Source organism: Balaenoptera acutorostrata, chromosome 2 (assembly GCF_949987535.1).
Source record: "Balaenoptera acutorostrata chromosome 2, mBalAcu1.1, whole genome shotgun sequence".
NCBI classification, from domain to species: Eukaryota; Metazoa; Chordata; class Mammalia; order Artiodactyla; family Balaenopteridae; genus Balaenoptera; species Balaenoptera acutorostrata.
Genome location: NC_080065.1, coordinates 161,847,056 through 161,872,060, shown reverse-complemented (window position 1 = coordinate 161,872,060; position 25,005 = coordinate 161,847,056). Strand labels below are relative to the sequence as shown.

The window sequence follows — 25,005 nt, the reverse complement described above, 5'->3', positions numbered from 1 at the left end:
AATTTGACCACAGTTTTCTGTACCACCTGCTCTGCAATAATATTTCTGAGCCTTTATTAAAAATGTAAAATTGTCATTGAATTTCCAAATATGATTCTGCAGTGACTAATTCAGCTTGTTTTATTAATAAGCAAGTTCTGATGAGTAATACTAATTTAATACGCCTGCATGTAAGGTTAAAGTGTAAATTATTGCTGCCGAAGGTGATGAGATATGACTGCGATGTGGTGGTAGGGCACTCACCTTCCTGAACGAACCCTGCGAGCACAGTTCTTGGGAGAAACCAGTACTTCATAGAGTAGCAAATCTGATATTATTTTGCATGTCTCCTGTAGCAGTGGAATGCACACACACACACACACAAACATGATCACGGGTGAAAAAACACACATGCGCACCTTAGATGCTTGCATTAATTTCTGAATATAGTTCTCTGGAAAGAAAAAGCTTTACTGATGATTTGTATTTTTATAGTTTATTACTTTATCCATACTAAAACACTTCATGAAATCACTTCCTGTTTTGTTGTCCATGGAATCCTTTCAATTTTGAGATGCTAAATAGAAATCGAAATAATGATTATAGTCCTTGGCCATGAAAGACTTAAGTTACAGAGAGCCCGGTGACTGGAGGTCAGAGCTGCCACGGAATTATTCCCTGCTCCAGAGACCATTAGAATATCACTGTGTACCCACTTAAGGATAGAATGCTGCTATTGAGAAACTAGCTCTCTTTTATTTATGCTAAAAGGAGAGAACAGTAGGGGACCTTGGCTGTGTGAGTGTATGAAACTTTCTCTGTTTTGTACAATAAGCAAAAACTATACATGAAATAGCCTCAGGCCTTTTGTCTTTTGTACCCAGCTCTTTCCTGTATTGCTCCTGATCAATTACACTTAAATCAACAAGAGTTGCTTGAACATTTTGACAGTTATGTTCCCCATACCCTGAAGCATTTTTAAAGGGTTACTGAGATAAAGCTATTTCAAAAAATACTCCCTCCAAATGTTTTCAGGGTGGCATCAATGAAAGTAACTTAGAGGAAGAAAACTCCACCTTGAGTTCCTGGCCTACCACTCTAAGGCCAGGCAAGCATAAACCTTCATAGCAAAACCTAAGTTTGCTCCCACTTGAGAATTTGGTTTCCATGGTCTTATATGAAAAGTATATGGAGACTTTAATTCCCTATAAGCCCTTTCCAAAGAGTAAATACAGTTCATCATTCGTAAGAGATGATGAAAATTACAATTTTGTTGAATAGGTGGAATATATATTATATATAATATATATATGTTTTAATATATAAAGTTACTATTCAGAGTCCTAAAACGGATTTTTCTTACTTACCAAGAAGGAACGGTAACTTGATCTCTAAACACAATAAAGCACCTGGTCATAGCAGAATCATAACAAATATTTGATATCAGAATGAATTCACTGTTCAGGTGTAAAGAGGGAATACCTTCAGCTTTCCTCTTTCTTGTACCTCATTATTGCATCCTGGACAGAGGGGATTTTTCTTGATTTTAATCTAAAGGAGAAATATTCACTTTTGTTAAGATGGAAATTGACAACCTCAGTAGGCAGAGGCACTGTTTTTATTTGGCTGAATTCCTGTTTCTAGTGATAATTCAAGGTGTAATAGGGTTTTCTCTGCCACTCCAAAATCTGAAAATGATAAGCATCTCACCAGAGTTTCAGGACGGCCCGTTACCTATTCTGTGGAAAGGATATTCAAAATACCATGCTTCATCAGTGTCTTCTTTGACTTATTCATCAATGGACAACTACTGAGTTAAGACAGTGTCTTATCCTTGCTTCATAAAAACAAAAACAAAAAAAACCCACAAACACAAAAAAACTGTTAACGATGAAAACTTATTATGCCAGGCCTTAGTATGGCCTGACTTGGAAATTTAGTTTCAGAGGCTTTTGTGAATATACCAAGGAAAGAGGACCTAGGTGTATCTTATTCCCACAGGCCGCCAATAAATATTTGCTTAATGGAGAAAAAATTAATATATAGTATAGGAGAGAACCTGTCAGATGCTTAACATTATTGAGTGATAGCAATGTCCAAACTCATCTGTGATCAAACACTATGAAAGTATCCTCCTAAGGATAAGCTGATTACAAATAAGAAGTGAAAATTCAATTATGGAGATACTTTCAGTTTCAGCTCTGATATGCAAAAAGCTTGGAAGTTGTCACTGTATCTTGTCCTTACAAGATAATGCTGTACAAAATGAAAATCAATGACTTTTCTCAGACATGATTAATAAAACATGTAACTATGAAAGAATTTTAAGACTGTAATTATGTATGTGTATATATGTGTCTCTGAAAAATCTGTGTCAAAGAAAACTGAGGCTATCAGTATAAACTCATTTAACTTCTATCTCTTCTTACCTTTATTTCCTCCCAAACTTACCAGTATCCATCCAACTCGAAGGATACAAGTGATTTTTACATACTGTGCAAGGTTTTTTTCTTATTCCTATGTCCATGTTTCCCCAGTTCTCTAAATTATTATCTACATCTTCAGGATCTCCTTCATCGGTTCCTTCATTTCAACATATAAAATATAAGTCCTTCTCATTCTAAAAAGTTCTTTTTTGCTAATTATTTTCTCTTTTCATCCAAACTCCTTCAGAGTAGCGTATTCCCACTGTCTTCACTAGCCCCGCCTGGCCCCCACAGGCAGCCCTACACCCTCAATTTATCGCCATCTGGCTTTCTTGTCCACCACTTCACTGAACTGCTCTAAGGTCACTGGAGACCTAACTGCCCAAATCCAATGGACACTTACATTCTCTGAAGGATGACACTGTCATCTACTTCCTCCTTCGTGAAACTCTATCACCTCTCTCCTTCCCAGAATTCTTTCTCTGCTTATTACTTAAACGTTGTCAGTACTCACAATTCTCTGAAATCTCATCCATTTTCATGATTTTAATGACTGCTGAGTGCTGATGACATTGAAATTTTTATCTTTCCATGTCTTCACGTGCAGGTCCAGTTATCTACCAGTTTGTCTCCCGAATTCTACAGGTGCTTTAAAATTCTACATGTCCAGAACTAAAGTCTTTTCCCCAATTCAGTTCTTTATCCCCTATTTCCAAACTCAATGATACCACCACCCAACCTTAGTCACACAGATGGGGCTTCAGCCTCCGCCTCCTACTTCTTCCTTACTTCCCAAGATCAAGTCTTGCTTGTAATTTCCTAAATACAATTAGAACTTATTTCCTCCCTTCATCTATACCTTATTTCAGACCCCTTTCTTCTTGCTATTACCTGGTCTAGAAGTTACCAAATTGCTGTTTGCTGGAACCAGTTGTTAGACACTTCTATTAAAAAAGGACTCTAGAGTCAAATAGCTTTGAGGATGGCTGTGTACCATACGCCTGCTGTGACGATCCAGAATGAACATTAGCCGACAGCAGCCCCGAGAAGCTGCGCAGTAAAGAAACCTGATTACCTTTACTTAAGCCAGGTTCTCCCTTCTGCCGGCCTATAAACCTTTCAGTAGGGACAGGAGAGGAGGTGGCAGCGTGAAAGTCCCACTCGAAAATAAAAAACACTGCTCCTCAGAAGAGTGGGGCATAATTGTCTCCAGGCTTCTTCAGATTCCTCATCCATACTGACGTCAGTGGTCTAAAATGCCACCTGAGCTTGTCCTTTCCATTCTTAGCTATTTTCTGAGGAAACCAGCTCCACGCACATGGATGGCTAGGACCCGCTCTCCTCCTCCTCGCTGCCTCCTTTAGGGGCGCTTGCCACTGCCTGGTGACACTGCACCGACGCGCCAGAGCCTGCGCCTGTGCCTCCGTGACACACGCCTCGCACACTCACGGCTCTGGACTTCCGCTGTCCTCTCTGCCTCGAGTGCCCTTGCCCTCCACCGGCTGACTCACCAGTTTCTCACGAGTCCTTTAAGACTTAGCTTAGGGACTGCCTCTTTCGATGACTTTTCTTTGCCTCACAGCTCCCCCTCTTCTTCCACAAACACTGATGAAACGCCCTGAACATGCCTGTCACGTGCAGGATGAGACATCTGCTGTGTGTCTTCCCCTCTCACTCCACTGCTAAAGGGCCAACGCTACATCTTGCTCATTGTTTCGCTCCTCTAACACTCAATCCATGACTAATGAACTAACTAGTACTGTAGTAGCCCTCTTAGTAACAATCAGGCAGGAACTTCTAGAAGAAATCTGACACTCCAGCTCTTCTCTGATCTCACCTTTCAGTCTGAATGAACTAAAGACTTATCTGTACATGTTTTACCAGAGAGACATAATTTAATCCAGAGATGTGTCATCACATACTCTTACATACTCTGCCGTTTAAAAATTTGGCTCACGATGGGGAAAGGAGACAGGTGTGCTTTCTGATAGCCCCACTGTTTTGCACTTCTACTGCTCACTGCTCACTGGCTGCTCTCTCGGTGCCTTCCTTAAACCCTTCCTCTCTTAACAAGGAAACAGGATAACAAAGTAATTAAGAGCCTGGGTTCTGCCTATCTGTGAAACAGAAACATAACCAAGGATATAGAGAATAGACTGGTGGTTGCCAAGGGGAAGGGGGTGGGAGAGGGTTGGATTGGGAGTTTGGGATTAGCAGATGCAAACTGGTGTATATACAGGATGGATAAACAAAAAGCTCCTACATGGGACTTCCCTGGTGGCACAGTGGTTAAGAATACGCCTGCCAATGCAGGGGACACGGGTTCGAGCCCTGGTCCGGGAAGATCCCACATGCCAGAGAGCAACTAAGCCTGATGCCACAACTACTGAAGTCCATGCACCTAGAGCCCGTGCTCTGCAACACGAGAAGCCACCACATTGAGAAGCCTGCGCACCGCAACTAGAGAAGCCCGCGTGCAGCAACGAAGGCCCAACGCAGCCAAAAATAAAAAAATAAATAAATACATTTATTAAAAAAAAAGTGGATGTATTTAAAAAAAACCAAAAAGGTCCTACTGTAGAGCACAGGGAACTATATTCTATATTCTGTGATAAACCATAATGGAAAAGAATATGAAAAAGAATGTATATAAATGTATAACTGAGTCACTTTCCTGTACAGCAGTAATTAACACACACTGTAATTCAACTATACGTCAATAAAAAATAAAATTTAAAAAAATTGCCATAAAAATCATCACATAAGGGGGACTTCCCTGGTAGTCCAGTGGTTAAGACTTCGCCTTCCAATGGAGGGGGTGAGAGTTTGATCCCTGGTCGGGGAGCAAAGATCCCACAAGCCTTGTGGCCACAAACCAAAATATAAACCAGAAGCAATACTGTAACAAATGCAATAAACACTTTAAAAATGGTCGACATCAAAAAACATCTTTAAAGAAAATAATCACATAAATCAGAAACAAATGAAACATAATAAAGTCCGTACATTTAAAAAAAAAAAGAGCATGGGTTCGGGTCAAATCGCAGCTTACCACTTACTTATAGCTGTGTAATTCTTGGCAACTCACATAATGTCTCCTCCGACTCCTCATCTATAAAATGGGGATGGTAATAGTTCCCAATCTCATAGCGTTGCTGTAATCCATAAACACGGTTAAGTGCCTTGGTAAATGTTTGAGGCTCTCTGGTTATTGTGAATTAAAATACGTCAATGGCTTCTGGCCATGTGATTTATAATAGTTTGACATTTAACCAAATGGTAAAACTATTCCATTTATTATTCCCATCTCTTTTTACCCCTTACCCTGTTTTGTTGTTTATGTTTTCTCCCACCACAGAGTGCTAGTTCCAGGAGAGTAAAGGCTTTATTTTGTTCACTGCTGAAAGCAATGGCACCCAGAAAAGTACTGTACATATGAAGACCTCAGAAAACACTAGCTGAATGAATGGTGCAAAGTGTCACAAGGAAAAATACACCAAAACTTTCATTATAATAAAAAAGTATAGATAAATCTTTCTCTAATGGCTTCCAGTCAAGTAATTGAAAACACCATATGCTATAATAAAAACATAAGTAGTTCATTAAAATTTGAAGGCAAAAACATAATTTTAAAAGATTTAGTCCTATGTTAGGCGTGATAGAGTATGGATGCTTTCTTAAAATTCACAGTCAGATCCAAGAGTATCACTTTCAGAATGTTCTAGTAGACTGAGTTTACTTTTAGTTGTCTTTGATGAAACAGTCACTATTCTACTCTCTTTCTTAACAGAAATGTGTTTTTTCAAAGACTCACTTTTAATTGCTTTATTAACCAAAGAATTCTTTTGCCCAATTCCTTTGCTTTTCTGCTTTACAGGTGAGTCAGAGCAGGAATGCAGGTCCTTCCCAGGTTGTTTCTTAGCAGAGTATTTTTTGGTTTATTCACCTGCTTTGCTCATTTTCTCTGAAGAAGACCTGCTATTTCTAGATAATTCCTCTTCTTTTCTTTGACTTCCAGTTCCAGAAATGACGTCTGCTGAAGGGAGAACATGTTCTAGCAATGAAATCTTCAAAAGACTCCTGCTGCTGCTCTGTGACTGGGACCCCCAGGTTGTCTTTGGAAGTTTCTAAGGCCTCCTGAGTAGAGACTGGGACATGGAAGGAGTCGAGAGGCAAAGGAAGCCCAGCATCACCTGTAATTTTCTGAAACTGGAGGGAAAGACAAAAGACAAGACAAAAATTCAGTGATGAACAAAGCCAACCATTAAAAAGTAGAGTTCAAAACGTCAATGTTATTCTGTGATCTTATTATTAACACAGTAATTGATTATTCAGAAGATTTCAGAGCCAGTTTTTTTCTAATTATATCTTGCCAAGTGATTCTCAACTTAACCTAGCTATATCCAAGGCTATGTCTGCTACATTTTCAGACTTTGGTGATTGGGGTAGTTATTACCCATTTCCTTTCCCTCACTAAAAATGAAACCCTACTCTGTAAGAAAATTAATTTCTTTTCTATCCTCCAGGCACATGTAAACAGTATATAGTTTGTGACCAGACTGTGTTCTCAAGCTGTCAGTTCCCAAGACCAGTCTGAGATTGGCTGAGGTGGGTGAAGGGGGCTCCAAGTAACGCTAGAGGAAAAGCTGACATGTTTCCCCTCCCATTCCCATGACCAGGTGAGTCACTATAATATCTTACGTATTAGCTATGTCAAGATTACTTATTTTAAAAATTCTGTCAATACGTGTACCTTCATTAGTGTTCCTTCATTGTAAGCTGACTGCATACAAACAGAAACCTAGATAAAATATGAATAGAATAGACATTTATACAATTTAAAATTTGGAATATTTTCTGTAATGTTTTCTTTCTTCATTAAGGAGAGTTTGCTTTAACTCATAAATTTTCTAAAGAACTTCCAGTTTTCTTATGTACAACAATACAGTATCATGAAATGGGCCCACATTTACTAATCTCAGATTTGGAGAGGACTCCACAGTCCTCTAGCTCCCGAGCATGTGAACTATTAGAGACCGACCATTATTATTTTCTCTCTGACTTGGTCATTTCCTTTTTGCTAATCACTCTTAGAATCATTAAGTGCTGTCCTGTCCACTTACTTGGAGATTCTGCATTTGTACTGGGGCACTCTGCTTTGATTCTGATTTTTCTTCTTCAAGTGCCTTCTTTTCTTCTTTAGGGGACTACTAACAGTAGAATTCATCTGGGGACGACCTAGTAAATGAAAATCTGACTGATCTATACCAGCCATTGTGGCAAAATTGTTCCCGGTTGAGAACCACTGACCTATATCTTCCCTGAAGATTAATAATAATTTTTATGTCTAAGACAAAAATAACTTTAATTCAAACTTATCAAACAAGCAAAATAAATGAAAGATAGGAAAATTCTTATCCATTCCCAAATATTTTCAATGGACACTGCCTTCAATTTAGTCTTCACAAAAAACTATACCTACTAATTACTCTGTCTACAGGTTACTCTTTTATAATGGGCTCCCCACTCTACCAAAGCAGGCTGCCCTATTTGCATTTCTTAAAACATTTAATTCCTCATTTTAAAACGTCAACTATATTACCTATAATTACACTAAATTTGGCTAAATATGGCCACGTAAGTGATGAAAATCGCTCCAGTTCCTCAGCAAACTACCGTTATAGTCGCAAAGAGAAGAATGCCATGAAGAGAAATGAACTAACCCAGCATCTTTAAGGAGATCCAAGAAAGCATGGAACTTCTGAAAAGAATTCTCAGTGCTGCCCAAAACACCTTCATCATCCAGGATCATGCTTGTCAATGAGTGGGCATGAAGGCCTTCAGACAAAGAGAATTTTATATTTCTTAACTGGGCATTTTCATGTTCCAGCTATAAAAGAAGACTGAAAATGTCTGACATGCTTTTTTCTCATTGTCATCAAAAGTAGTCTTGTCTAGTTTCAAGGAACAAAACTAAAACACTCAAAATGTAATTAACCTGTAATTAACCTAACTCGCCACCAGTAAAGACAGAGACCATATCACATAATAACCAAAACTCCCAGGCACCCAACAAAGTTTCCTATATAACACTTAGCTGGTACATAAATAAACCAAAGTTATCGTTTTATTAATGATCTTTCACAAAAGATCACATTTCTAACTGGTTAAATTCATAATGGAGCCTCATTCCACATTAGAAAATTACCTGCTTTAAGTTTCCCTTAAATTAGAAAGTGAATTATAGAATCTGATTTGAACAAAACATATTACAACTCTGCTGAATGTTAAGAATTAACTTTAGTGAGCAAACTATCTAATGCTTACGTTTAAAAGTCCTAAATCATACCCAACCCAATTTATTAAATGTACGATCACCAATATTTTCTTTGGCTTCTTGAAAATATTCACTCCCGTGCACTCTTCCCCTTCCGCTCATCACCTATGCACTTAAAACCCCTATAAGCTCAACTCTAGTATTTCTCAGAAAGGCTGTTATGTTCATGATGCCCCTTTTGCCTTATATAAGCAGGTGCTCAACACTTATTGAATGAGTGTCCGCCAATCCAATGGATGCACTTTGAAAAATTCCTCCCTACGTTCAACCTATGATAAAGTATATTTAGATGGAACTTTTTAGATTATGCCCTGCTTTCATGCACATTACCTAATGTAATTCTTATAGTATATATTTTTATCTTGCATTGCATTCGTACAAGTTTTCCAATATCTTAAATTTATTTAAATGATTCACTTTCCTAATTCATTGCCAGGAGAGTCTCATCATGTCTTTTATGCTACTGTATATACAGTATATGCACAAAAAGTGCTTTCTTGAATCAAAGAATCATGAACAGAAAATAAGCTAGTGTCATATGAAAGCACACACACACACACACACACACACACACAAAATGAGATTTTCACATTTTTAAAAACATGCTTTCTGGAATATAGATCATATGATCACTAAATACCAGTAAATGCAAAAGTCCATATGATACAACCAATTTGCAACATATTACAGTTTTAAAGTTTACAAACTATGTGTGTACGGCTTAAAATCAAATCAAAATAAAACGAAAACACTCTCAAAAGTATTAGAAATTGTTTGCCTCATTGACTCATTTATCAGCCTTAAGTCTTATTACTCTTTCCTCCTTTAACTGCTTTAGGCACTCCTCCAGTTTTTCCTAAACAAACAGAGTAAATATTATAACTAATTCGTAGTATAATACCCAAAAGCCTTTCCAGCTATAGGACTCATCAGGATTTAGGGGCAGAGCCAGAAGTGAACTCAGGTTTTAGTCTGCTACTGGTAATATCATACCATGCTAGTGAAATGAATTATCAAAATCTATCAAATTAGCATAGTAAAGATTTATTTAAATTCCACTTTTTCCAACATAAATTTGTGGCAGCCCACCATAAAAGGCATATGCGTATAACATAGCAAGTCAGAAATAAATAGTTAAGACCAAGAAAGAAAACTTCTATTTTTATTTGTGGGTCTCTTTATAGTAGGAAGTCCTATTAATGAACATGCTTAATATACCTGAATTGCATAATTGCAGATTCAAAAACTTTTTTTTTAAAAGTAATCATTTTTAAAGCAATTTACAGTCAAGCACTGTTCCTGGAGTTCCCTGGGCATTAAATAATCTAATCATCAAAACCCTAAGAGGGGGGCTTCCCTGGTGGTGCAGTGGTTAAGAATCCGCCTGCCAGTGCAGGGGACACAGGTTCGAGCCCTGGTCCGGGAAGATCCCACGTGCCGCGGAGCAACCAAGCCCGTGCGCCACGACCACTGAGCCTACGCTCTAGAGCCCCCGTGTCACAACCACTGAAGCCTGCGTGCCTAGAGCCCGTGCTCCGCAACAAGAGAAACCACCGCAATGAGAAGCCCGCACACCACTCGGAAGAGTAGCCCCTGCTCGACGCAACTAGAGAAAGCCCGTGAGCAGTATCAAACACCAAGCGCAGCCAAAAATAAATAAATAAAATAATTTATTTAAAAAAAAAACCCTACGAGGAAAGAACAATCACTAACTCCATGTTATTTTACAGATGAGGGAAACAGAGGCAGAGAAGTAGAGTAAGTAGAGCAGCACAGCCAAGGTGACACCACTAAGTAGCAGAGCCACACTGTGGACTCAGGAAGCTGGGTGCCGTTCCTGTTCACGGAGGTGGTAGTCTTCCCACTCACCAAGGTCAATCAAATAAAATGAACACTGATAAGCTCTCTTAGGAGTTTTAGGAACTAAGACACTTCGGTCCTTGAAGTGGGGACACTGCTTGCAATAGGCAGAATTCTAACAGAGCCCCTAAGACTCCTACTTACTGAAGTACACAAACCTTCCACTTAAACAATCAAACCCTAAATCTGGGTGCTGTAGTGAAGGGATTTTGCAGACGGAATTAAGATTCAAAATCAGTTGATTTTTTAAGATAGGGAGATTATTCTAGGTGGATGTGACCTACTCAGGCACCCCATGAAAAGGACTTTGAACTCTTCCTGAATTGAAGTACAAAAGGGACAAGAGGGAGACTCTCCATTGCTGGCTCTGAAGAAGTCCAATGCTGCGGCAGGGAAGGCAAGCGAGAGGCCTCTAGGAGCTGAGACCGTCCCCCGACTGACAGCCAGCAAGGAAATGGGGACCTCTGTCCTGCAACTGCAGAATCTGAATTATGCCAACAAGCCGAAGAAGCTTGGAGGCATTCTTTCCCAGAGCCTCTGGATACTAACACAGCCAGACTGACATCTTGATTTCAGGTCTGTGACCCACACAAACTATGGTGAACATCCAACATTTGGGGCTCAATGTTTACACTTAAATTTCACGTGCTTTAACACTCTTAGGAGGGAACCCACATGTTCCCGTGTGTATCTGAGCAGGAAACCCAGTCACGCTGTGCCTGGACTTCAGACCTGCAGAACTGTGAGCTAGTCAAATAGGTATTGTTTTCAGTCAGTGAGAGTGTAGTAAAAGAATTAATATTCTACTCAACCTCCAGGTTCGTGGACAAAATAAATGACTGTCATTGTTTTGGGCCACTGTTTCGGGGTGGTTTCTTATGCAGCGATAAACAGTCAGAATACCTATACTTATGAAAACAGTAAGGTATATTTATACATTTTAACTGCTTTGAACAATCACTTAATGAGGAACTCTATTATATGCCATCATTGGGAGAGGAACTGGTATCACTTTCTGGAGAGTAGCTTTTGGTACCTAACAACAATCCTACATCAGGAGTTTACCCTAAGAAAATTAAAGATGTGGGCAAAGATTTATCTACCAACATGATGTCATAAGATTGTTTATAACCAAACCCTAGAAGAAAGCTAAGAGCCTCCAAATTGGGATTGGTTTCAATAAAAATAGCTCACCGTATGAAGGAATGCGCTGTGAAGCCACTAAGAAAAGAATGACAAGAGGTCTCAGCCAGAGTTAATGAACGGGCTTCAGGAGTTCTACATTCAAAATATATCTGTGCGTTTCTCCTGGGAGATGATGCATAAACTTAATCAAATTCTCTGATGTAGAAGAGTATTTAGTGACATGGCAAAATATTTTTGATACTTTTTGAAGACAAAAGAGCAGATTAGGTGTGTGTACATGCAGAGGTGGCTTTTATTTCCTTCAATAAGTTGTTCACTGTTTTCAAAGATTTGCTCAATGAACATATATTTTTATATTCAGAACATGTTTAAAAAATTGAGAGTCTAAGAACTTCAAATTCTTTAATGTTTCATTACTAAAGCCAGTCAAGTTTTCAATGGGAAAAAAGGGAAAAAAATTGCAAAATTCCTCTATTTTTAACATAATGGTTTAATCAATCTTCTAAAACTGATTTCAAAGAAATTCTAAACAAATAAGCAAACAAACAAAAAACCCTCACCACAGTCAGAGGAAAGTAGACTAAAATTCCTGACTGGTTCTAAATAGCACATCAAAGTGCAATTACATGAAATAGTTTCTCCCTCTAATGGAGGGAATTAGAACACAGTGTGAAATTTTTGTGAAAAAGTGTACCCCTCTCCTACAAAGTATTAATAATTCATGTCCCTTACGTGGAAATATGGAACCAAGAAAGTTAGAAAGTAAAATTGCTTGATATTCTGTTACTTAAGTAAGACTAATGATAAGGCTTTGGAATAATTTTCCTTCCTGTCATCTGCTCTCCTTCATCCCTTCTGTACACTGGCTAGGGTGATTTTTCTGGGACAAAGCTCCCATCATATTGGATATCAAATTTTATGTTCAACTTTTCTCCACTTAACATTGAAATCAATCATTTCTCATATAATCAGGGGATTCATAACCTTGATTTTTTTTTTGTGGGCTACAAAATATTGCACTGAGTGGGTTTACTGGTTAACCATTTTACACATTTAAATTCTTTCCAACTTTTCAATATTATAAGACAAAATAACCGTTTTTATGCATGAAGGCTTTTTTCCATATTGAGAATAACATTCTTACAATAAATGCATAAAAATGAGTTTGAGATCAAAGCAAATGAATATTTTTAAGGCTCTGAGGTACCTATCTCCAAACCGCTTTCCAAAAGATTTCTGAGATTGTATACTGCCATCAGCGATGTATCACTTGGTATATAACCTCTACTATAACTGTTGGCTTACTTCTCACCTAGAGTGCAAGTTATTTGAAGATAGGGGGTGTATTTTATTAAGTGTTTATCCCCAGCACCTGTGCCTAGCACAACGTAGACGGTCAATAAATAATTGCTTAATAAGGAAAATCCCTGCCAATACAAGATGTACGTGTGTGAAAGACAGACTGTGTGTTTTTCTCTAACTGGATAGATGAAAACTTGTCATCTTCTTTAATGTGCAATTTTTTGGCTTATAATTAGTAATTAAATTTCTCTTTTATATTATATTGTAAAAATTCAGATTCTCTGAGGCAAATGGGCCTGGCACTACCCATTAGCTAGATAACCTTGGACAAGTTCTATAACTCTAGGCCTCAACTTCCTCATCTATAAAATGGAGATAAGCTCCCATATCACAGAGCTCTTGTGAGGATTACATGAGTTAAAACACATATAAAATTAGAAGAGTGCTTGGTACACAGCATATGTTCAATTAATGCTGAATGAATGAACATGTGAACGCAAGCAGTAGTGAAGGGCTTAAAATGAAATAGTCTCATCCCACTCCCACATCCAGCACTCAAGAAGCGACCGATTCTGTACACAGGTTTTTAATTGTAAAATACGATATGTGTACTGAGAAGTGCACAGGACAAAACTGTCAATGTGACAAATCAAAAGAGAATACTTACATAACCACTACTCGAATCTGAAAGTATTGATACTTGTCAGCATCTCAAAAACCCCTCATATCGTTTTCTCATCACAAGCTCCTTCCCTCTTCCCAGTTAAACACCATCCTCATTTCTGAAAATCATTTCCTTTAACCTGCATGCATCCCTAACAAAAGAGTTTAGTTTTGTCAACATCTAACTTTATGTAGAGGATCATAGTATATGAAGTCTTTTCTATCTTATTTCTTTCACTCAACATTGGTTTAAAAGATTCATCCACATTGCAGCCTGTAGCTCTAGTTCATTCAGTTTTATTGCTTGATAGTTTTCCCACTGTATGAATACACATAATTTATTTAATTTTTGACTCTTGATGGACATTTGGGTTGTTTTCAGTTTGTGCTAATGCAAATCATGGACAGGAATCCTGCTGTACCGGTTAGTCTGGTGCATTTACACAGGGCGGGGGTGAGGGCTGCTGGGTCACAGGCTATTTATATACCTTTAGTTGATGGAGAGTGCTAAATGCTTTCCAAAGTAGTTGTGTCGATTTATACTCCAGTATAAGCAGGGTAGAAGATTCCCATAGTACTCCAGGTCTACAATACCTGATACTACCAGACTTTATTTATGTATTTGTCAATCTGATTGGCATGTAGTTTCATTGGTTTTGACTCATTTTTCTCTTATTACTTAATGAAGTTGTATACTTTACTGTGTTTACTGGCTGTTTGGATTTCCTTTTTTATGAGGTTGACGTCAACTATTGTTATTTTTTATTCTTTTTTTTAAATTATTATTTATTTATTTTTGGCTGTGTCGGGTCTTCGTTGCTGCGTGTAGGCTTTCTCTAGTTGCGGCGAGCGGGGGCTACACTTCATTGCAGTGGCTTCTCTTGTCGTGGAGCACAGGATCTAGGCACGAGGGCTTCAGTAGCTGTGGCACGTGGGCTCAGTAGTTGTGGCTCGCAGGCTCTAGAGCGCAGGCTGTGTAGTTGGGAACCACTGAGGTGGGATATTGGAAAGCTGAGTGCAAATGAAATCATTAACTCAATGTCAAGGGGAGCGTGCTCTTGAAAGGAATCCTGGGGTGAGTTCTCACCATACGGAAGGAACACCCGGTTGTTCCCATTCAGGATCCTAAAATGACTCCCTAATGTAACAAATCAACTTCTCTGGGCAGCTTGTTACCCCTTCATAACGAGTCCCCACCCTATAATGAGCCCTTTTCCTGTGGCTCTGATCAGGGCAGGTGCTGTCACTGCTATCGGCAAACAGAAGGCTTCTTTTTGCTTCTAAGTCATTGCTTCTGCTTTTTGTACCTCCGTGAAACGCCACCTCCGTCCCTTTGGTAATCTAAAGCCTACCATCTTTGCTGCCCTTCTTAACGCCCACTGCTCCAAGTCCTCTCAGCAACTTGGGCTTTTAGTGACTTTGGATTTTGTGAACTCCTGAAGTTTTACACTTGGTGTCAGACCTTTGCTGTGGTCTCTGTTTCGGGTCTGTCACTTGTCTTCTCAGCTAATCTGTGACTTCTGACATCAGTGATGCTTCATGTTTTCATAGCTCCTTGAAGGGAGTTGCTGGACACAAAATAGTGTAATATTTCAGTGACTTGCTGCATGATAAAAAAAATGAAAGCCTTTTTGTAAATGGAGATGTTCATATATTAGATCTGCTTTATGTAGACATTTTAAAAATCATTCATTCAGTCACGCATACGCACGCACACACGCACGTACACTCCTCATACAGGGCTGGTCACAGGTGTAGGCGCATAGCCTTCCGCTTAGAACAGAGATGTGTTCCTGCGAAAAGCATGCCCACCAATGTGGACAATCAAGCCGATGGCTCATAAAAATGGAGCCAATCTGCTTGGATCGAGACTGGGCATCCAGACGCCGTGGATCACGTGTCCACTTTCCCAGGCCTGGCGTGCTGCTCGGAAAACACTTGTTGGGTGAGTCGTGGTCATGTATCTATTGGATTCAGCTCTGCTTCCTCTTGCTCTGCTTTGTGTTGACTTTATGTGAACAGTGGATTGCTGGCCTCTAGGTTAAGGGGAGTTATTTAATGCACACAGGCCAGTGAACAACCACTAACTGTTGCGAGTTCAGGGGATCTAATATCTTGGGAGGATTTATACCAATTACTTAACTGCCTGAATACCAACCTTCCTATTAGCTTTATGATAAGATGCGCTTAGGTCTCACGTTTATCCCGAGAAGACAGCCTTATCCAAATCATCTATATTTTAGCAGGCAGTACCAAATTTCAGGCCTCAGAAACACATTTTAAATAATTCTTGCCATGCCATGTATTTTAAGTATCATGAAAAAGCCGCTTTCTTACTTTTAAAAATATGTGTGCAGTAGATTTTGTGAAGCCTATAATAAGTCTATGAAAAATTGATTATTTTCCCACAGGTATAGGTTCAGATTTTTATTCTGCTTGCCAAATGAAAAATCTAGTATGCGTGGGTCCTTTATCTTATTTATGCCCTCTGAATAGAATCACCATGTTCCCAAACAAAGAGAAATGGGTTACTCGGATTGAGTAGCCTAATCCCTTCCTGTGGTGGGCAAAGGAGTTTGTGCAGCTCTAAACTAGGAAGCATGGATTTCCCTTTCAAATGCCTCATTTTCTTATTCTTTGCCTTTCAGTCAGCTCCATGTAAACTGGGTCAGAATATAGCATGGGTGCTGAGGTGAGTTTCGGCTGCTGGTGGAATGTGCGTGTGATGGAAATAGGTCGCTTTAGGACCCAAGGATGATGCAGAGAGAGGTTTACAGTCAAAGATGATAATCGTTCTGTCCTTTAGTTAGCATTCCTGGTTTCTTTGCTTTTTTTTTAACTGAACAGTATGTGCCAATGGCCCCCACGTACTTTCGTCTCAGTTCTCTGGCCCTCATTGCTACAAGTTGGTTATGGCGTTGGCTGCTTTCCCAGCATTCATTCTCTCCCTGATCATGAACCATGGCTCAGCACCCTGGTTGAGGGATAGGGAGGGATGGGGTATCATCATGCTCCTCTGTGCCTAAGTCTCTTCTGAATTACTCCCTCTCCACCCTTCCATCTGAGAGTCCTGGATACTTGTTAAGCCCCCAGAACAGATGAGGTGGGGGAATTGGGCACCTTGTGCAGGTGACAGTGGCATAGATATAGCGCCTCGCCCATAACTAAGGTGGGACTAGAAACAGCCTTCTGAGCTGGGGCGGCGGGTGAGCACACAGCTCTCACTCCACAAACAAGGATGAAATAGGCAGCGCACAGAGGCTCAAGAGACCTCTGTGATGAGTAACTCTGAGTACAGGGGGCCACGGCGGTGCTCTGTGAGCTTGGACACTTACGCTGGGGCTACATTGTGGACAATCTCAAGGACCATGGTGGTGAGTGTGAACCGATTCGGCCTTGAGGGGCCAGGAGGGCTTTTCAGCTGGAGACTTTTGAGAGTGTGATTGGACCCGCGGCTTTTGAAATTGTCTTAAAGAGAATTGAGAAGTTGTCCTGTTTAGTGGTTTTAAAACTTTGCTTTGATGATCTCCCCGAGGGGCTGTTCTGGTGGGAGGATCTGGGGAAAGAAGCCGAGAGGCTGGGACCTTGGGCTCCTTTTCCCAGTGATTCAGCAGTTCCGCTTCTGTTTTACTTCTTGAGCTGCCAGGTAAGAGTCCCTTCATCCGTCCTTTCCTCTGTCCTTTCCTCCTTTCCTCCCTTCCTGTGGTTAAACACATAAGTTGGAAACTTTTGTTAACTGTTTTTAAGTGTACAGCTCAGTAGCGTTAAGTATACTCAGTGTTAAATAGATCTCCAGACTTTTTCCTCTTGCAAACTGCAACTCTAGTCTCTTTCAATAACAATTCCCCCTTTTCACCTCCCTCCAGCCCTTGGCAACCACCATCCTACATTGTTTCTATGAATTTGACTAGCCAAGTAAGATTTCTTTTCAAAAAGCAATCAAGCAGCTGAGAAGGTTTGATAGCCTCCTGATGTATCCATCATTCCTCACTGTCTGCACCCGCCCCCCAGACAGTGAGGAAACTGAAATCCCAGAGGTCCTGGGAGGCCCAGGTGGCCACACAATGCAGATGTTATTCACACGGATACTTAAGCCGGATTGCCAGGTTCACATTTTGGCTCTGATGCTCTGTATGTGACACTGGGCAAGTGATGTAACGCAGTGCCCCAGTTTGCTCATCGGTTAAAGGGACGTGATGGTAACAGAATCTGCTTTATAGCCTTGTTGTGAAGATTAAGTGAGGTAATCTACATAAAGCACTGGGAATAGGGCCTGACACTTATGTACGTGTCTGCTATGATTGTTAAGTGACTTCCTAGCATGACACAGTTCCTTGTAAGGAGAGCTGTGACTTTGGGCCTACAACCAGCTCCTGTGGTGCATGTCTTTTGAGTTTCCACTTAAGACTGAATAGATAGATAGCTTTGACTGGCAAGGTTTCCTCCTACACATCCCTATCTTTCATCTAGGTCATGCCATTGATCTTGAAGGATGCTCCATCAATATCTTAATCCTCAGGGGGAAAGTCATGCAGTTCACATCCTACAGCACAAGAAGGCCGGTCATGCGATGGCATTAATTCAACAAATATTTATGGAATGCTTTGATGTAAGGACACCTGGGGTAGATGCTGGGGACACTGAGCAAACCAGCCCCAAATCCCTGCTCTCGAGGAGCTTGTGTTGTCTTGGGGCAAACCTTTGTAATGCAGCCCTTTTAATCAATGAAATGTTTTTCCTGAACTCATCTAGCTAAGGAAGATGAAAAGTTTGCTTAAAAATATTCAGGTTTGGAAAGGAACGCTCTAGACCTGTTGCTGATGGTGCTCTCGAAAACTGGTTCGTAAAAATAGACACTAAACATGGCGTAGAAATACTGGTGATTTCAGATTTGAGGCGATTTTTCAGATACAAAGTTTGCAAGTCGGTTTATCTCCAGTGCTTATTCTGGGGTTGCGTGTGCAGTACAGTCCCTCATACTTAGAACTCGGTAAGGACAGCATAAGACTCACTTTACCTGTGCTTCAATCAGATGTCAGGAGGAATGTGGGCTTCCTCCTTTCCTCCTCAATGTGGGCAGATGACATTCAGACTCAGAGGAAGCAGAAGCAGGGGTAGTGCGGTTGGGACTGATCTTCCAGAGGGAAGAAAATAGGAATTGCCATCACAGGCTGGGGCTTTCCAGCTACAAGAAAAGATCTGCGGTACAGATATCATGCTGCTTGCTACCTCCTTGGCTATTTGGGTCATAGCCGGTGCTGTAAAGCACAGCTCTTCTTTCCTGGGGTCCTACAAGTACTTCATTGGTAGGTACTTCCCAACACAGCATTTCCAGGGTGCCACTGCTAGTCAGTCAAGGTTGCTGGGTGATAGGCATCCCATGTACTGTTAGAAACTGCTGGGACCTGTGTGGCGGCCTTAAAGCTAACGGACACAGTCACCCGCAGCCGTGGCCCATTGTTCATTGCCCGCTATCCCCACTTGTTTCCCGTTAAGAGACTGCTATTTTGTTCAGCTAGGGTGGAGAACCCTTGATCTTAGGGAGCAGGGGGGCCCCTCTTTTAACCCTAAGGGATGAAGCGTGGAGGTCTGGGCCAGTTGTACTAAACCCATTCCCAAACCCAAACCCAAACCCATCCTCCTTCACAACTCTAAGTGTCAGTGTGACACTGGCCAACGAGTCTGGTGGTTTCTAGGAAATATTTTTTAAAATTTCCCATATAGGACTTCCCTGATGGCGCAGTGGTTAAGTATCTGCCTGCCAATGCAGGGGACACAGGTTCGAGCCCTGGTCTGGGAAGATCCCACATGCCGCGGAGCAACTGGGCCCGTGAGCCACAACTACTGAGCCTGCGCGTCTGGAGCCTGTGCTCCGCAACAGGAGAGGCCGCGATAGTGAGAGGCCCACGCACCGCAACGAAGAGTGGCCCCCGCTCGCCGCAACTAGAGAAAGCCCTCGCACAGAAACGAAGACCCAACGCAGCCAAAAATAAATTAAGTAATTATTTTTTTTAAAAAAAGAGAGCTTTAAAACCAAAGGTCAGGGGAATGACTGCTAATGAGTTTGGGGCTTCTTTTGGGGAGGATGAAAATGTTCTAAAATTGATCGTGGTGATGAATGTACCAAAAGAATTTAATTGTACACTTTAATGGGTGAATCGTATGGTATGTGGATTGTCTCTCAATAACGCTGTTATTTAAAAAAAAAAAAAAAAGGTCTGCAGGTAGCTAGACTTAAATTATAAAAACAAATATTAAGCCTGCAAAATAAAATACATAGGGGATAAAAATACTTGTTATATTTATGCAATTTTAAAATAGCTAAATGCCGTGTTACTGCACAAAATTTCACTGGTTAGGAAAAACAACAAATTGGAAACAGTGTCTGCCTTCAGGAGTAACTGGATGGGACAGAAGAGAGTTATTTTTTTCCCTGTATACTTTTATAACTTCTGATTTGATACATGTATTAAAAAAATAAGTGTACATATAATTAGTAACAACAGTGTCATACCTCTCCTTAGTACAAGTATAAACTCCCAGGTTGCATATTTTGTTCTGAAAAGAATAAAGAATGAAATATATATGTTTTTAAAAATCAGTCAAAGGAAGTAAAAAACTGAAAGATTCTTACATTTGTCTCATCTCACACTAAAAAGCATTTAGTCATTTCTCTGTTATTAGGCATTATAATCAGGCAGAATTCTTTCTTACCCAACAGTCTGACACATCTTTAAACAATGACACAGTTGACCATTCCCTCCTCCTTGAAAACTTCCTTTCCTTCATTTCTAGTACATCGCACTCTCCTGGTCTTCCTCCTCCCTCAGTAACCTCTTATTAATCTCCTTTGCTGCATTCCCAAGAAGGTGTCCAGAAGGTAAGTTCCATGAAGGTGGGAATTTTTGTCAGCTTTGTTCACTACTGTATTCCCAAAGGCTAAAAAAAGTACCCAGAACCATACTCAGTAAATAACTGTTGAATGAATACATGAGTGAATCAGCACCTCCAGGCTCACATTTTGAAAAGCCATAGAAGTAAACTATATTCCACATAACCTTTATGCTTAATCTACTTTATTACTTTATTACATTATATTTCTCTGAACATTGATAATCAATACACTGTTTATTATTTGATTAGCCAAAATACTTCATTCCCTGCTCTTTCTCCATCAATGTGTTTTACACAGTATGTGCAAAACGCACATTTAACAGCTCTTATACTACTTCTAAAAGCATAAACGTACCATAGAAAAAGAGCAGCTGTTGCTATGGGAATTTTCACTTTTGTTTCTAGTATTAATGTTGAATTAACACAATGGCATACTTTAGTAATTTTTAAAAAAGGGGGGCCACCCCACTAGACTTAACTAAGATATCACAGTAAAGACAACACCCGGAAAGTGCCCGAGGCCCGCGCGCGCCCGAGTCGCACTCCCCGGAGGCTTCGGGACGCCAACCGGGCGCGGTCGCGCGGGGGCGGGGCTCGCGCAGACGTCGGCCCGGGGCGGATCTGGGGAGTCGCGCAGGGGGCGGTGCGCGGTGACGTCGGGCGCCCGGGCGGAGCTGTGGCTGTGGTGGTGGCGGCGGCGGTGGCGGCAGCTCGGGGTCGGGCGGCGCCTGGAGCTTCCCGCCCGTCGCTGGCGCTAGGCCCCTCGGCTGTCCTCCGCCCGCTCCTCCTCACAGCCCTGGCTGGGTCCCGGCAGCGCGCCCCTGGGGAGGGCAGAGCCGTAGGTGAGGCTGGCGGGCCGGGGCTCTGGGCTGCGGGCCGGCGCGGGCGCACACGGCAGGCGCCGGGCGGGCGGCGTCTGTCTCCTCCCGCTTGCCGTAGGAGGCGGTGCGGCGCAAACAGTGGGCCGCCGCCTCCGCCGCTGCTTCAGGGGGCCAGTCACGCAGAGCCCGGGGCGCGCCGCCCCGGGGAGCCTGGCGCCCGCGGACAGGTGGGCTTCCCGCCCGGAGGCCCTCGGGCTGCCCGCACGGCCCGGGAGACCCCGCTAGCGGCCTGTCCGCGGTTCACCTCGGCGGCCAGGGAGGAAGGGAGGGAGGGCGGCGCGGACGGCCGTCCCGGTCCTCGCGGGCGGCGCCACGAGGGAAATCCTTTACAGGCCTTTTAAAAGAGTTCTGTCTCTTCTCTATCTGGTTATATATATTTTTTCTTTTCTTCCTGCCTTCCTCAGAAAATCTCTACCTACCCAGCTTTAGAGCAGGAAATTATCCGATTGAATTCTAGCTGTTTCTTTAACAAGAAACTTTTTGTAATGGTATAAACAGAAGAATCTTAGTTTGAACGAATAAAAATGACTCATTTATGTTTATTCTGCATCTGGTATTAGGTTTATGGCTTTTATTTCCTAAAATCGTTCTAGAAATATTTATTATGATTTTGTTCCTTATATTTTTATCTGCATTATATTGTTATTTCCATGGAAGGTTCTGGACTGTTTCCAAATAAATTCCTTAGAAGGGATTGTTCCTGGCACACTGTTACTTCTGATGCCCTTACATTTGTCAAAAAGAAAATGAGGGTTTTTTGGACCTAAACTGAGAAAAATTATAGTGGAGGGAAGATGAAAGATGTATTTCTTTAACTGCCATTTATGTCTGATCCTGCGAGAGTACAGAATTTTTGATGGGTGTGTCTTCAATTTTGTGGACCCAGGCGTTGCCCACTGCCCAGCTCCTCTGACTATACCTGACCCAGATGCTCAGTTTCTGTCTTTTCTGTATTGATCGTAGGTGGAGGAGTTACTGATGGCCATGGAGAAGGTAAAACAGGAGCTGGAGTCCATGAAGGTGACGCTGTCCTGCACTCAGCAGTCACTGGCAGAGAAGGAAACTCATGTGACCAACCTTCGGGCCGAGAGAAGAAAACACTTAGAGGAAGTTCTGGAGATGAAGTAAGTGTTATAATATTGTTCTTCAGGCATATGCTTAGTTGAAATACTTGTCCTCATCGCTTTCATCTTCTGGCCCCGTTTGTCACGCCTGACACGCTTAGCCTAATTTTAATGCTCACTTGTGTTTCTCACTCCTTAGAACAAATTTGGGACAAATCCTCGTCAACTAGAAACTTTTTTTGCCTCCTTGTCATTGAATTTTGCAGTCCTCTAGAGTGTATGTATCCGTATGCAATTGTGTCTCTGAAGTTCCTAAAACCTTCTGGAAAGTTCTGGCAAGTTGTTGAGCTTTCTGAGGAAGATAACCATTGCTCCTGAGGTCATACGATGGCTAGGCAATTTTAAAAACATTTTTTATTATAAACATTTCCAAAGGTACACAAAAGTAGAGAATAGTATAGTGAACCTCCTTATACCCATCCCCCATATTTCACCATTAACATTTGCCGCACTCTCCAGTCAGTTTTGACAAAATTGTCACTTTTAGCAGAACCATTCTTGACATCATTTTCGTACTTTCCAGGCATCTTGCAGCTTCCTTGAGATAGTCTGTTGTGAAGGCTGTAGATATCTGCTGTGCAGAATACAGCTGCTGCTTTTTCTCCTCTGTGACTTTGAAAAGTTCTGGTTTCCTTCTCTTCAGAACAAGTATGTCTGTTTTTTAAGTCCCTTAGTACTTTCTCCATCACTCCAATCCCCACCCCTATGTAATTGTCCTGCTCTCATTTTACTGAAACCAAGTCTATGCTGGGACTCCTCAGTTACCTTCATCACCTCAGCAGTTACCTGTGTTCTTGTCGTCTTCTCTTCTGACTCAGAGGAGATACTGTCTCTCCTTCACCAAGCTCGCTTCTTATTTCTATCACAGATTTAAGCTCTGGTTCCCTCCTCTGCAATCTGTCTCCATTAATTTTCTTTCACATAATCTTTGCTCACTTTCTGTTAGTTCCTTCTTCTCTGCAATAAATACGCACTCTCTCTGACCTAAAGTAAACAGTCTTTCTGAGCCCAGCCAGTGCTTGAAGCTAACATCCCCTCTTCTTTTCTGCTACTTTGAACTATCAGTAAATGTTGAATATGAGAATTACAAAGTAGCAGAGGATCTTGCCATGACACCTCAGCATGAATTTTCATGGGGCATGATTGTTTTGATATCATGACGGCAGCCCAGGAGTTGAGGAAACAAATATCGGGGTGTCCCCTGTGGTTATGGATTATTAGGACACAGTGGGAGGTTAAGAGAGCCTGATCTTTCAGAAAAGAATTACAGGTGATGTGCTCTCGGAAGTGACAGATACTGGAGCCAGAAATAGGTTGATACGCAGGGAGACCGGGGAGAATTTAGGGTTCTGAGTATCGTGATGAGAAAGTTTGCTTCTTACGAGCAGGTTAGTAGAGGCAGTTGAAGACAAGGTTTTATCCCTGATGATAAGAACATAGAGGAAGGATGGGTATAATATTCGGGAATACAAGGTATCGATGTGATACTCCTAAGCACAAACAGGCCCTGCTAAAGCAACGGTGTAGGAGTATTGTTTCGTTTTCTCTGTGTACCAATATCTTGACTTGACTTGTCACATCTTTCCCACTCAGTTCAAGTGTCTATAGCAAAACAGCGGTGGATTTGTAAAGGAATTTTCCTTTATTATTAGGACTTTGAAAAGATATGAAAGAATTTTTTAAAGAATGCTTGAGTTTAAACCATTAAAAGGGAATTGTGTGTGTTTTTTTTTTTTAATTGTTATTATTTTTGGAACCACAGTACTAAACTTTCTTATGGACTTCCCTTGCCAACCCAGGTTAGAGATTACATTTCAGAAAAATACTGTGATTTGCAAGACTGTTTTTGGTAAGGTCAAACACTCACACAGTAAGGCATGGGATGAGTCATTAAAGTATTCAGAGAATTTATAAGTGGTATAGAAATTTGATGAATAAACATTAAATAAAAGTTCTAGAAATAAGGTGTTAAAACCTGGCTCTGACAGGTGACCTGTCTCTTAAATCACCTTCCTCATTTGCTCAGGAGATACGACTACAGCATCATGCTGTTCTTAGATTTTGTACAAGTTTTTTGTCATGCAGATTTACTGACTTAAAAGTTTTTAAAGTAGTCTTTGCTTTAATTTGCACTTAAATTTCTCCTTGTTGTTGTCTCTCATTTTCATATCTTAATAAAATGGTTGTTTAATACCTTTCTTTTAACAAATTAAGCACTTCAGGCCTAATCGTCTATCCAAACATGCTGTTGAGAGTGGTGGCTGATCCCAAACTCCTAATGTATCCCTCCTCCACACTCTTTGCTCCTTTGGTAACCATAAGTTTGTTTTCTATGTCTGTGGGTCTATTTCTGTTTTGTATATAAGTTCATTTGTATCTTTTCTTTAGGTTCC

At 41.0% G+C, this 25,005-nt stretch overlaps 1 protein-coding gene and 1 long non-coding RNA gene across 5 annotated transcripts in view; both read left to right on the top strand.

The window, feature by feature from the left end:
* Nucleotides 1–6,695, top strand: part of LOC130707383 (uncharacterized) — an 83,672-nt gene extending 76,977 nt beyond the window's left edge. For all 4 annotated transcript variants that reach the window (XR_009007275.1, XR_009007277.1, XR_009007276.1 and 1 more), the window contains one exon: nt 6,424–6,695. This is a non-coding gene — a long non-coding RNA (uncharacterized LOC130707383). The remainder of the gene's footprint in view (nt 1–6,423) is intronic.
* Nucleotides 6,696–15,545: 8,850 nt separating this feature from the next.
* LOC130707187 (uncharacterized) lies at nt 15,546–23,556 on the top strand. The gene is made up of 5 exons (XM_057540409.1): nt 15,546–15,658; nt 20,583–20,593; nt 21,120–21,449; nt 22,452–22,612; nt 23,136–23,556. The coding sequence occupies exons 1-5, from the start codon at nt 15,546–15,548 to the stop codon at nt 23,484–23,486; spliced, it is 966 nt and encodes a 321-aa protein (XP_057396392.1). The 3' UTR covers nt 23,487–23,556.
* Nucleotides 23,557–25,005: the final 1,449 nt, after the last annotated feature.